The 15,109-nt window shown below is 33.2% G+C and overlaps 1 protein-coding gene across 1 annotated transcript; it reads left to right on the top strand.

Annotated features, from left to right (window-relative positions):
• Positions 1-9,742: 9,742 nt before the first annotated feature.
• LOC114717908 (uncharacterized) lies at positions 9,743-14,316 on the top strand. Its single transcript, XM_028903133.1, has 6 exons — positions 9,743-10,085; positions 10,528-11,016; positions 12,223-12,372; positions 12,800-12,922; positions 13,188-13,609; positions 13,699-14,316. Exons 1-6 carry the CDS (start codon positions 9,743-9,745, stop codon positions 14,314-14,316), a joined length of 2,145 nt encoding a protein of 714 aa, XP_028758966.1.
• Positions 14,317-15,109: the final 793 nt, after the last annotated feature.

Here is a 15,109-nt window from a genome sequence, read left to right as displayed (position 1 = left end):
GTTACCTATTTTACTCTTATTATGGAATGTGATAGGAAAATTCTTTCATCTCTCTTCTTCATTTAAAACTGTCTTTCTTTTTGCGATAAAAGCTAAAAATAAAAATTTATCATTAATTACTCTATCAACCTCTTAATTATATTTTGAACCAAAATTTTCTTCTAAAATACTTCTTTTAATTTGGAGAAGAAGGAATAATAAATAGAATCGATAATGTTTTATATATTAAAATCCTTATTCTTCCTCCATTTTAAAATATAAATATTTTAAAATCGAATTTATGCTTACAAATTTTTTTTTATGAAAAAAAGGAGTGTTTATTGTTAATCACCCAAAAAAAAAAACTAGAGTACACGAGCAAATAGAAAAAACCAAGAAACGTAAAGAAGACCAAAAGAAAACTCACAGTACGAGTTATCAGGAAAAAAAATTGACAAAAACAATAGAAATTATTGACTACATTACCAAATTTATCCTTAGTTAACGTGATGAATAAATTAAAGTTATTGAAGAAAATAAGGATATATCAAAATAGTATTAGTAAATACTTCTTCTTTTTTCTTTGGCCGAGTAAATACTTCTTTAAACTTCTAGAAAGACATATAAAACGCGAAAATGTTTAAGACTTACCATAATTTGAAAAAGAGGGATATTATTATGATGATTAAAATAAATACTCCTCATTTGTTGGAGGATGAAATCAAATTATACTGTCAAAAAAACTTTATATTTTCTTGAAAGCCTAAAGCAACAATCATCTTGAAACCAAACTCGACCCGAGTGAATACATATCCTCCTGCAAGCTAAGATGCTAGGAGCTGCAAATGGTCTAGAACACTGTTGGAATCTGGGAATTAGGAAAGCGGAGGCAAGTTGCGATTAGGCAGGAGCCATCAACCTTTTTCTCTAGAACCAAGCCAATAATCATTCCTTTGAAGATACCATTGATGATACCATCAAAATTTTCGATTGTTTTCATAGATTTTGCATATAGAGAATGTAAAATCTAACTAATTAAAAAGTGTCATGAAATTACTGATTTTTTTCCCTTGATCTCTGTATTGTTTACCGTGGATTGTGAACGAAGTTTTTGTTTTAATATTCATAAAAGGAAAAAAGATAACCAGCTCCCCAGAAATGACGTTAATAATTCTGGAACAGTAGGCTAGTACGGTTTGGTCATTATGAATGATAGTACATCAAGCCTTATCTTGCTCACAGTCATTAGTCAGTCACATAGCCGTGTACTCACTATTGTGTGGTCACTATCGCCGGACATTATGAGGCACTTTATGGCTGCGTGACCCATGAGAGCTGAGAGTAGGTGTACAAGTGTAGTGAAATTATTTCAAGGGGTAACAACATATTCTGATATTCTCATCCTCCCATTCACACAAGATTTAACGTGTCCCCTATGTTTCAAGATAATTGTCAGTCTATATGTACCGATTTAAGTATCGCCGACAAAACAGTTGAGCCTAGCCGGTCAGTCCATTTAAACTCATTCAAACCGAGGGTCGGGATCATGATTTGGACCTTTTAAAAGTAGGTAAAAACGTTGGTTCTATAAATTAAGCCTTATCTTGGTCACAATCATTAGTCAGCCACATGGCAGTGTACTCACTATTGTGTGATCACTGTCACCGGACATTATGAGGCACTTATGGTCAAGTGACCCATGAGGGTTGAGAGTAGGTGTACAAGTGCAGTGAAATTATTCCAAGTGGCAACATCATATTCTGATATTTTCATCCTCTCGTTCACACAAGATATAACGTGTCCCCCATGTTTCAAGATAATTGTCACTCGATTTAAGTATAGCCAATAAAACAGTTGAGCCTATCCGATCAGTCCATTTAAACTCATTCAAACCGAGGTTCAGGATCATGATTTGGACCTTTTAAAAGTAAGTAAAAAGTTTGGCTCTATAAAGTAAGCCTTATCTCGCTCACAGTCATTAGTCAGTCACATAGCCGTGTACTCACTATTGTGTGGTCACTATCGCTGGACATTATGAGGCACTTTATGGCCACGTGACCCATGAGAGCTGAGAGTAGGTGTACAAGTGTAGTGAAATTATTTCAAGGGGGAACAACATATTTTGATATTCTCATCCTCCCATTCACACAAGATATAACATGTCCCCTATGTTTCAAGATAATTGTCAGTCTATACGTATCGATTTAAGTATCACCGACAAAACAGTTGAGCCTAGACGGTCAGTCCATTTAAACTCATTCAAATCGAGGGTCGGGATCATGATTTGGACCTTTTAAAAGTAGGTAAAAACGTTGGTTCTATAAATTAAGCCTTATCTTGGTCACAGTCATTAGTCAGCCACATGGCAGTGTACTCACTATTGTGTGGTCACTGTCACCGGACATTATGAGGCACTTATGGTCAAGTGACCCATGAGGGTTGAGAGTAGGTGTACAAGTGCAGTGAAATTATTCAAAGTGGCAACAGCATATTCTGATATTTTCATCCTCTCGTTCACACAAGATATAACGTGTCCCCCATGTTTCAAGATAATTGTCACTCGATTTAAGTATAGCCAATAAAACAGTTGAGCCTATCCGATCAGTTCATTTAAACTCATTCAAACCGAGGTTCAGGATCATGATTTGGACCTTTTAAAAGTAAGTAAAAAGTTTGGCTCTATAAAGTAAGCCTTATCTCGCTCACAGTCATTAGTCAGTCACATAGCCGTGTACTCACTATTGTGTGGTCAATATCGCCGGACATTATGAGGCACTTTATGGCCGCGTGACCCAAGAGAGCTGAGAGTAGGTGTACAAGTGTAGTGAAATTATTTCAAGGGGGAACAACATATTCTGATATTCTCATCCTCCCATTCACACAAGATTTAACGTGTCCCCTATGTTTCAAGATAATTGTCAGTCTATACGTACCGATTTAAGTATCGCCGACAAAACAGTTGAGCCTAGCCGGTCAGTCCATTTAAACTCATTCAAACCGAGGGTCGGGATCATGATTTGGACCTTTTAGAAGTAGGTAAAAACGTTGGCTCTATAAATTAAGCCTTATATTGGTCACAGTCATTAGTCAGCCACATGGCAGTGTACTCACTATTGTGTGGTCACTGTGACCGGACATTATGAGGCACTTATGGTCAAGTGACCCATGAGGGTTGAGAGTAGGTGTACAAGTGCAGTGAAATTATTCCAAGGGGAACAACATATTCTGATATTCTCATTCTCTCCTTCACACGAGATATAATGTGTCCCCTACGTTTCAAGATAATTGTCACTCTATGCGTGCTGATTTAAGTATAGCCGGAAAAACATTTGAGCCTATCCGGTCAGTCCACTTAAACTCATTCAAACTGAGGGTCGGGATCATGATTTGGACCTTTTAAAAATAAGTAAAAAGGGTGGTTCTATAAAGTTAGCCTTATCTTGCTCACAGTCATTAGTCAGCCACATGGCCGTGTTCTCACTATTGTGTGGTCACTGTCACCGGACATAATGAGGACCTTTATGGCCATGACCCATGAGGTGCAAGAGTAGGTGTACAAGTGTAGTGAAATTATTCCAGGGCAAACAACATATTATGATATTCTCATCCTCTCCTTCACACGAGATATAACGTGTCCCATTTATCTCAAGATAATTGACACTTTATGCGTAGTGATTTAAGTATGGCCGAAAAAACAGGTTAAGCCTATTGGATGAGTTCATTTAAACTCATTTAAATTGAGAGTTAGGCTTATGATTTAGACCCTTCAAAAACAAGTTGAACTATAGGGTCTAAAATTAAATAGGCCGACCTGTTCAAACCAACCAAATAATTTTTTTATTTTTTTATATTTTTTCCTACTTTAAAAATGAAAACTGGTTGCATGGATTTTCATATTTTTTACTATATTTTTTTATTCTTTCAATTAATCTTCAAGCTCTCATTCATTCTCACAACTAATTGCATAGTTTTGCATATCGAGGTGATTCACTAATTTATAAGTGAATCACAATTATTTGTGCTTTTAATTACTCAGCTTGTCTACAATGTTGGTTTATTATTTGTTGCGGAAAATGCATGTGATATTAATGATGGAAAATAAATTATTGATATTTTTAGAAGTCAAGAAGAGTCTGTTATTAGTAAAATACAATCAAAGGTCCTTGTAATTGATAATAATGATGATGAAGTTTCAAAAAAATGATGATGCTACTACCACCTACATAATGTTGCTTAATATGAACTTAGTGTTTGTTTAGTTGTTTAGTGTGAATTTAGTGGTTGTTTAGTTGTTCATGTCTACCTTCGATTTAGTTTGTATATTCCATAAACTCTCTTGCACTGTGATTAATGTTTTGGATGTTTACATATGATGACTTTTATATCTATGACTTAATTTTATTCATATTTATACTTTTACTAATAATTTTATTGTTTTATTTTCATTATTTTGATAAAATATTTTACTAATTCTTAGGACTCGGGCTCAAACAGGCAGAAACGGACCGTTTTACTAGTACTAGATTTGAGTCGATCAATACCCTAAATTTTAATAACGTTAGCAGAGTGGGGAAGTAACAGAGAGAACAATTGAGCATTTGTCATTCACCTTCGGGGCGTTTGATTCTTCCGAGAAGCTGTTTTTGAAAAAAAATATTTTTATATAAAATCAAAATAAAATTTTTTATATATCTATTTTGTATAAAAATTATGATTTGATTTACACTCAAATACTATCTTATTTTTTCCGTTGTTAAAAATCTAATTCAAGAGCTATAAGGATATCAAAAGGCTTGGAAAAAAGGCGCCTTGAGCAAGTATATATAAAAGGTTTGGAAAATGAGACAACAACATGGCATATGCGTGTTAATTATAACGAGAGAAAGATGAATAAAGTTAATTTACGTTCATGGGAGTTCATAAATTCTGTCTTTTCCCCTCATTTAGAAAATTTATGAATATTTTTGTATCCAAGTAAACTTTATGGTACCCAATACTCTTTAATGTAAATTTTGGTTATGAAAAATGCACTTTAAAACTAACTTCTTGAGTCCCACTAAGGAGGTATTTGGATGTAATCAAACCATGGTTTAGAGAATAGCTTCTGGAGAATAGATTTTGGAGAGAATAGATTTTTTGAAGAATAGATTTTGTGAAACAGTGATTCTGAGAAGTGAGAGTGTTTGGATAGTTGTTACCAGAAGCACTTTTTACATATACAAATTACTAAAAAGATCATAAGTTAATATGATAATTATATAAAAGATAGATTTTATAAAATATTTTAATTTGAAAGAATAAAATTGTTAACAAAATAATTTTTACTAACATAATTAATAATATATAAGATAATATAATTAATAAATAATTAATATGTGTATGTATATTTATAAATTATAAGATTAAAAATTTTTTGTAAGAAATGAATAATTTTACCAATAGAAAAATATTATTTTATTCTAAAAACAACAAGACACATATCTCATAAGTTTTTGCACTCTTTCTTTTTCCTCCAAAAGCAGAAAATTTCTGCTTCTGCCAAAACCATGGTTTCTAGGCCAAAACCATGGTTTTGGTTTTTTCTATGATGTTTGGGTAATTTTTTCCCAAACTATGGTTTGGGGAATCACCCAAACACCCCTTAAAAGTAAACTAACATACATTAACGGTATGATGTCAGATGTTTCTTTTTAACAACTTTATATATATTTTTACACCTAAATAAGTTTTATTGTGTTTAGTACCTCTTAAAATAAATTTAGTGGTTAAAATTACACCTTAACGCACTGTAAAATTTTTATAAAAAAACTCATGAATTATTAAGATAAATTTAAATTAAAACTTATAAAATATTACACTTTTCTGGAATACAAAGCCCATAAATAGAATCAATATTCTTGGCCTTCGTTTGCGAACCAAGTTTCCGTTTTACTCTTCATGAAAAGGGGGGAAAAAAAAAAAAAAGAGCAACTCGAAAACGATGTTAATTTTGGAACAGTAGGCTAGTGGGGTGTAGTCATTAAATATAGACACCCACATTACATAGGAATTGGATCCTCTCTACTACCCTTCCCATCCTCTTCCCTTCTACTACCTTCCTTTTTTCTTTACAACCATTGGATCAAAACTCCAATAGTCTAGATTTAATATTTTATAACATTTTATAAAAATAAATATTATGATAAAAAATAGATAAATAAATTTAAACTGTTAAAATCTAATTTGAACAGTTCATAACTATAGACTGTTATTATAGAGTAAATTTTTTTAAAATTTTTTTATTACAATTGTAAACTATTCAGACCAGATTTTAACAGTTTAAATTTATTTATTTATTTTTTAATAACATTATTTTTATAAGATGTTAAATCTAGACCATTGGAATTTTAATCCAATGGTTGTGAAGAAAAAAGAATGGTAGTGGAGGGGAAGAGGATGGGAAGGTAGTGGAGAGAATCTAAGTCCCATTACGGAGTTGAACCGCTCTAGTGCTGGAAGATTACTCGTGGAAGAAAGAGAGCTGCTGATTTCTGACATTTCAGAGACAATATTTGTTGCAAGCCAGGGTGAAATCTACTCACGTGCTCTTAAATCGCCAACCCAACAGTCACGACATCTGAAGTCACCCAGCGTCATTTCCGGCTACCGTTCAAAAGGCCAAAAGTAAAGTGACTATAAAAAATATTTCAGGCACAATTAGAAAAGTTTTGGAAAAGTTGCAACAAAAACTGTGGAGACTGTGAAATTACAAATCAGAACTTGTTATAAGATTTTTATAGATTTTGATAACAATTAAATGATAAATAACAACAAATTTTTAACAAAATATCTTATTTGTAATTTCCCAATTTTTACTGCCTTTTTTTTGTGATTTTTCAAAAAAAATTCTCACATTTTCCTCTAAACTTATCTATTTATAGGGTAAAAGGAAAAAGTTTTTTTAATTCTATTTATAAGTAACCTTATTAAATTTTTAGTATAAATATACTCCTAGCATTTATTATAATGTAAGTAGTTTATCTTTAAATATAATATTCATGTTAAATAGAGATAATATTAAAAATTTGTTATATTTTAAAGGATGAGATAATGCAGTTTAAGTTTTTTTATTAAGTTTGTTTTTGTTTTTGGATGAATTGTGTATATTACTTTCTCAATATGCAAGAATTGGTGATCATAGTGATGAGGAGAAAGAGGCACAAGACCTGGACATGGGTATTGTGTTTTAAGTTTAAATCATGGTAGGGCACTTTATGATTATGTAATAATAATGGTAGGTCTTTCTACATTAGTTCTGTCCATTGCATCTGTGATGATTACCTTTTCCACAACCATAATGATCATGTTGGAAAGTAAACCATCACACTTATGGGCTCTTCTTCCTGTTGCTATGCTTGCTGGTGTTCCAGTAACCTTCTTTGTATTATTACAATTCTCTTTTATTGTTGAAATACTTTCTTCTACTTATGGTTAAGGCATCCTTAAGAAGGTAGAGAAGTGGCCATAAACTGTGTGTGTAATTCAAATGTCTTACTACTCATAGCTATATGTATTTTCTATCGAATAAAATTTTTTCTCATGGATCTTAATCTTAATGTGTAATAAAGCAACTGGTTTTATTTTTAGCCAAGTCTGATGTGCGTTTATTAGCCCATATTTAGAACATGCATGGGTGTATCCATCAGAGCCTTGCTAATTAAACAGAGTATATCCACTGACAGAACACAACCAGATTCCATCATATCCCGCGAAGTTCTTTCTTAACAAGTAAAATTGATCAGATTAAAAAAATTCTTCACTCACTTTCTTAGCTTCATATATATATTTATACATGTTACTTCTAATTCTAAATATAAAATTTAGTTTGTAACATAAATTTAAAAATATAAATTAAAATTGTATATATACTCAAAGAAGTATGTAAATATTTTATAAAATATCCATGTCAACAGGGCTACGTCTACTCCGCTCATCTCCGGCCAGCATCTATAATTTGTCTTCTACTTATGATCCAAGCATCTTTAAAAAATGCGGAAATTTTGAACCTTCTTAAAACACCGAAAGATTTCTTTTATGGGGGATAAAAACGATTGTAAGTATTTAATTTTAAACGTCAAAAGCTTGATTGAACGGACATAAATTCAATACACTAAAATAATTATTTTAATATATATAAAAATTTAAAATAAAATAATTTTTTAATTATTATTTTTAAAAATAATTTTTATTTAAAAATAATTAAGTAAAAATTTTAAATATTAACCGTTTAAATTAATTGTAAACGATTCAAACCTCATGAGTTTGATATCCTGATTTAAGAAGTCATGGTTGTGTCAGAAGAATAAGTTTTCTCTCTCTTTCCCTCGTCAGCTCTCGTTCTCAGTTTCGAAAGTCTCCCACGCTCATTCTCCTCTCCTCCGCTCGCAAGCAGAACCTTGCAGCCTCTCCACTGTGACGTCCGTCGGATCTTCACTATCACATCCGTCGCGTCTTCACCGTGAGCGCCGTCCAGTGCCGGGACCCTAAATGCACCGTTTGTAGTGTAGTAGCAGTCAGTCCAGTGATGCGCACAGTGACGGAGAAGCCGATGGTTTGTTAGTTCCCTTTTGCTGTTCCCAACCCACTGGTTTGGGGTCCTCCACTTACCCATCAATCTAAGCCTTCTGACCAGTCGCATTGTTGCGTGTTCGATTTCGCGTCTGCGTATCTAAGCATCTAGCATTATTGGTCGATTCCCCTCCACGACCCTCACCGGTAAGGTTTCGGGGTTCTCTCATTCGATTGCCAAAATTGATTGTGCATTTTGTACTTCCTTGATTCCATCCCGAGATTCTTAACATCTCTCTCCTGTTGAAAACAATCCTAATTATAAAAGTTAATTCACTAATATGAAGAGATTAAAAAATTAAATTAGTTATTTGTAATAAATATGTGTTATCTTTCTTAAAATATTCTTACTAATCAAATGTGTTGGTTAGAATTACTATTTTTAGAAGGATTAGAATTATTATAATTAGAAAAACTATTATTATTAGAAAGATTGTTTTAGAAAAAAATACATAAATATGAAAGACAAAATAAATTCAGATCTTATATCTAAGAACAAAATAAAAATTGAATAAAATCTTATATTAAAGATTGGAGCCAGTATAAACTAAGATTTTAAAATATATTTCGGTGTTTAAATTTCGCTTTTTCATATTGAAATAATTCAAATTTATTGTATTATTTAAATTTATTCTTTTATCATTTTTTATTGTTTAATAAAATTTATATTTATTTTGATAATTGAAGAAACTAAACTCATTTTTATTTAATCATAATTTAGATAATTTTTTATTTAATCTAATTTTTACAAACTAATTTTTATAAAATCTTATCTATACATAATTTATATAACTTAATTTAATTTCTATCCAATATAATTTTTTTAAAAAATTAAATTAAAAATAAGTTATTTTTTTTCATCTAATCCCAATAAACCCATATTATTAGATTCTGATTGTCATGTCCAAAGATATCAAACTTGAATTTTGAAAGTCCGTTTGGAAATTAAAGGCAAGATTAATGCTTCCATTTTCTTTGTTAGTCAACAATTAGCGCTTACTTTACAACCTGCATTATTCCGCCATAATCATATCATGTGAAAATATTTCAAAAAACAATCCATTTTATTTATTATTTATTATTAGTATTATTTTGTGTTGATTAGGAGGCTCAAATTTTCGTCGTCTGCAACATAACAGCTTTAGTTAATTGAGCTATGGAAGGGAGGCGCAATTCTAACGACATAGTTGCAGAGCCACTCACGGAAGACAGCAGTGAAGATTGGTTCGAATGGGTTAAGAACTATCTGATATCTCAAGATCTCTGGGAAGTGACAAATAGTAGCGCTAGACCAGACGAAAATCATGTGGAAGATTTTGCTAAATGGAGAAGAAACAATGCTGCAGCATTGCACGTCATCCTTATCTCTTGTGGCCGTCCCAATCACTCCCATATGAAAGGGGTCTCTGAAGCCAAAGATGCATGGGACATTCTCTATGATACCTACAATAATAATGCGCCGGCCTCTGCACCGGCCTCTGCAACGGCCTCTCCTCCAGGTCAGTGCCTTATATAATACCTCCGGTCTTATAGATAAGACCCCGTTTGACTTTTTGTTTGGTCCTAATTATAAGACCCCAATCCATTTTGTCTCTCATATTTATACATTTTTTCCAAGATAGTCCTTCTAATAATGATAGTTCTAGTCAATACACTTAATTAGCAAGGATATTTTAGAAATGACAAAACTTATTTATTACAAATAACTAACTTAACTTACTTCCTTAATCTCCTCAAATAAGTCAACTGGGTCTTATAATTAGGATCGGAGGTAGTATTTCATTAGCTGTATATGTGGAAAAATACTTTGGTAATTAGGGCACCAGCTCTCTCACAAGAGTCATCTCCACAAAATTAATTTACTCAAAATATATGGTCCTTCTTTGTTTGTAAGGCTACTAACAATTCTCTCATTGCCCTCCTACTCAAAATATAATTCAGCGGTGATTACAGAGTTAACGGAGGCAGAAGGATTAGAGATGAGTAATATGCGCACGGCCATAGCTGAAAACAACTGGTCGGCTGCAAAAGCATCCCTTGATCGCTATCCTCAGGTATTGGACGTAGGTTTTGCGAAGTCAGTGGGCGAAACACCTCTTCATGTGGCTGCAAAATTTGGGCATCTGGGCATAGTAGAGGAGCTGCTGAGATTAGTTCCTGAAGAATATCTGGAGATACAAGATGCTTACTATGGCAACACTCCACTTGCAACAGTTGTTTCACAGAGTGAACTCATCCCGGTTGCAGCATGCTTGATCATCAAAAATAAAAAGGCACTTAAAATTCCAACTAAAGACGATTGGGAGATTCCTGTTACCTCGGCTTTTTATTCTGGCCACAAGGAAATGGGACGTTATCTTTATCGTGTCACTCCTTTGGAAGTCTTCCAACCAGGAAACGGCACTGTGGGGCCTGAGTTCCTTCACGCCTGTTTGAGAAGCGGAGAATTAGGTAGCATAACTATTCTTAGATAAATAATTTTATACACAGCGCAATAATATATGCATTTCATTTTCATTTGGGTTAGGGTATGCATAAATTTTTTTTGAAGCAATGTGGCTTCAGAAGCGGCAAACTCGTAGCAATGTCGTCATATTTCAACGGAGTTGAACGGTCAACTGTTAGTTGACCAATTTGTGTTGAGCTGGATCTGCCATATATGATAATACGCCATGTAATAAAAATGAAATACCAAACATGTCCCTTTCTTCTTCCTCCTCCACCACATGTTCTTTGGGAGGAAACCAAAAACAAATGTAGATCTGAATATTTCGGGGCTTACCTTCATTCCTTACTGTTCAAGCTCTTGTTTTGTTCTTGCTTTTATTTTTTTTTTAATATTTCTGGGTTTATATTCATGTTTGCTGTTTGGTTTTGAATTTGGATTTCAAAATCTATTGTGATTTTTTTGTTGATTTTAATTAATGAAGCTGGTAATAGTGAGGCTTGTGTACTTGGAGAGCTACTGTGAAGAGCTGAAGATACCCATAAATATCATAATCAATCCAAATTGCCATTGCTGTGTGAAATTGTGGCCGACACTGATGCTATGCCAGAGTCTCTTTGATGATCTTAAATTTTCTCTGTGACATCCTTGAGTCTCCCGTATGAATGGCATTTCGAAATACTCCAATTAGTTGAGACTTGAGTCTCCTGAAGCAATTAAGAGCAACGATGCGAAGGTTGCTGTAGGTTGTCAAGGAGGATAGTGAGAATAACTAAGATCAGGGGCGCGAATATCTAGAAAGAAGATGAAGAAGCCATGGAATGATCTAAACTAAAATTCTCCATGGTTGCGGATGATGATGATGAAAGGGTAGAGATTTGCATTTTTCTAGATTCGTTTTTCTTCTCATATTGGTTAACTGTTGATCTGGGTTTAAAATTTTTTTATGGGACTGATGATAATGATGCAGGGGAAAGGTTTCTTTTACTTTATTTTTTTCAGTAAGGATTGTGATGATGTGGCATGTTATATGACATAATATTTAATATGATAGATCCACCTCAGTACAAATTGGTCAACGAAAACTTTCAGAACAAAAATGTCATTTTACCCTTTCCATTTTCCCCTGTCAGTTTAGACATGTGGCCTTTTTCCGTTTCTCACACTATATGATGTTGGTGCATAAATAGATATTGCCTTGGATTTGCTCCAGCGATGCAACGAGCTGCTTTTTGCTATTGACGAAGACAAGGAACCAACAATTCAGCATATTGCACGCTATCTTTCTAATTCTCTGTACATAAATCAACTTCCGTTCTGGAAGCGATGGTCGTATCACTGTTAGTGCACATTATTACTTTCTCATACTCTCTGTTTTTCCCTACAATTTTCTTTGTGTTGTTTGCTCATTTTTATTATATACTGGCCAAAATGGTGAATTATGATGATGAGGATAAAGATGGTGAAGATGAAGTTATTTTAATTATCTACTATGGCTCTTTGAAAATTTGGTGAAACGTTTATGAAGTGTTTTCCAAAAATAATGTTGGCAAAATTCCAAAAATACAATTTATGCAATTAACCCTCAATTTGTTGGAAAATATTATCTCTGACTTTATTATTATTTTTTTGCAACTATTATTTCTGACTTTATGTTTCATACAAAACAATCCCTCAATTTATTAGGAGGTGGCGGCAATTAATTGATACTATTTATGTAATTTACTTGTACTTTCTTGTTATTTATTGCAATATTATTCAAAGAAGCTTATGTGTTCCATTTCTTTGATCGCATATGGGTGGAAGATATCAAAATACCATCAACCACAACCACTGGACATTTCTGCGTAGATATTCAGCAAGAAGGCGAGAGCAACCAAGCTGGTCAAGGTACAAAATTCTCTCTCACTTTAGAAGATGAAATTAATTAATATTATATAATTATTATTATAGAACATAGATTATACAACGTGAAGTTACGTTTTTCAATTTATTCATTATACATACCAAAATCCATGTTGACAGGCCTAGGTCTATTCCATTGGCCCATCTCCAGCACCTACAATTTGTTAAGTACGTAAGTGTACCAAAAAGCCCAGAACTTAAATCGGATGCCTTTAATATTTTAATTTGATTTGATTTACGAATGGTGCAGGAATGAAGAAAATATATGAGATGAAGGTGCAGCATGCTAAAGTTCTGAACTTAGTTTGTGAGAATCTGAGACATTTGAATGAAGAAAAGAAGAAAATGTTTGAAAAGGCACTGATATCTGTATCTGAAAAAGAGAATGTTGAGTTTTTGTTGCGGGTAACGAAGGCAGACACAGAATTAATAACACTAGTTAGTTATGGTGGGTCAGACATTTCCATTTTCTTCCATGCTGTTAAATATCGTAGTGCTGAGATTTTCAACCTCCTCCGTGGTTTTCGCTTTAAGAATGTGGTGGCGTCAATAGTTGATGACGAGACCTCAAATACCTTGCTGCATGTGGCAGCCCTATTGGCTCCTTCTTCCTACCTTGACTGCATCTCTGGTGCTGCATTGCAGATGCAAAGAGAGATGCAATGGTTCAAGGTTAGTTAGAAGTGAAATTTAATGCTCTTTCCTTTGATATTGTGTCTTTTATTAATTACTTATTATGTATTTATTTTCTATAAAAATAGGCCGTCAAGAGTGTGGCGGATCGTGAAGATAGGCTACTTCTAAACAAGGACGGGTTTAGGCCTCTAGAGTATTTCAGAAGAAACCACAAAGAGCTGAGGGCTGATGGAGAAAAATGGATGAAAGAAACAGCATCTTCTTGCTCAGTTGTTGGGGCTCTAATTGTTACCATCATGTTTGCTGCAGCTATAACGGTTCCCGGGGGAAACAATCAGAATTCAGGGTACCCAATGTTTATGAAGGAGAAGTTATTTAAAGTCTTTTTAATTTCAGATGCACTTTCCTTGTTTTCTTCCACCACTTCCGTGCTCACATTTTTAGGGATCCTCACGTCGCGCTATACATATGAAGACTTCCTTTGCTCACTACCCAGAAAATTGATAATAGGTCTTTCTACACTTTTTCTATCTATTGCAACTATGATGATTGCCTTTTCAGCAGCCATAATGATCATGTTGCAATATCACTCATCACGTTTATGGGTTATTCTTCCTATTCCTATACTTGCTAGTATTCCAATAACCCTCTTTGTATTATTGCAATTCCGTCTTCTTGTTGAAGTATTTTGGTCTACTTATGGTCCAGGCCTTTTCAAGAAGAAGGTGGTGAGGTGGCCATGAACTGTGTATGTAATTTATTCATATCTTGCTATATATGTATTATTTTCTGTTGAATAAAAATTTTCCTCTTGAAGCTTAATCGGGTAACAATGCAATTACTTATATTCAGAACATAAATATATATATTGATGTAGTTATCCCAAATTATTTAGATTAATTAACTGACAAGACTTGGCTATATATGTGCGGATGAATTATTTATTTTCAACGGGAACAAATTAGACGATGAAATGGGCCCAAACCAAACCAAAGGAGTCACGTGGGCCTAATACATCAGATGGGCCTATGGTACTTTATAACTAAGATTAAGAGCAATTTTAAAGAATGCTGGAAGTCCTTCCAAAAGTTGTTGACTAATCCAGGGCCTAAATTATTTCCAATATTAGGTTCTGTTTTATTAAGATCTATGTAAGTACGTACTTCACATCTTATTACTTCATGTATTTTCTGTCGAGTACTTCACATCTTATTACTTCATGTATTTTCTGTTGAATAAGAAATTTCTGATCCCTTTGAATCTTATCATGTAGAGCGCCATGCATGAACATTGATAATGTTGTGACTATAGCAGGAATACATATGGGCCTATTATAGTTTGAATCCAAACAAGGTTGAACAATTTAAATTTAAATTAATGAAAAGTTTAACTATATTCATGAGCATTTTTTCATCAATAATAAGAAATAAAGTTATGGTCGAGATTTTTTAAATTCAAATTGAAGAGATCAAAATCATCAATGCAATAAGACATAAAACTTTATATTCTTTTTAAAAATATTCAATGAATTAATAT

The sequence above is a fragment of the Neltuma alba genome, unplaced genomic scaffold, assembly GCF_004799145.2.
Source record: "Neltuma alba isolate B1F8T4 unplaced genomic scaffold, ASM479914v2 tig00011781_pilon, whole genome shotgun sequence".
Classification (NCBI taxonomy): domain Eukaryota; kingdom Viridiplantae; phylum Streptophyta; class Magnoliopsida; order Fabales; family Fabaceae; genus Neltuma; species Neltuma alba.
This window is presented reverse-complemented; position numbering and strand designations above follow the sequence as displayed.

Bases quoted from the DNA above. Each gene is read 5' to 3' on its own strand.
- LOC114717908 (XM_028903133.1), top strand. From the start codon at position 9,743: ATGGAAGGGAGGCGCAATTCTAACGACATAGTTGCAGAGCCACTCACG. The intron at 10,086-10,527 runs GTCAGTGCCTTA...AATATAATTCAG, and splicing joins TGCAACGGCCTCTCCTCCAG to CGGTGATTACAGAGTTAACG. The intron at 12,923-13,187 runs GTACAAAATTCT...CGAATGGTGCAG, and splicing joins GAGCAACCAAGCTGGTCAAG to GAATGAAGAAAATATATGAG.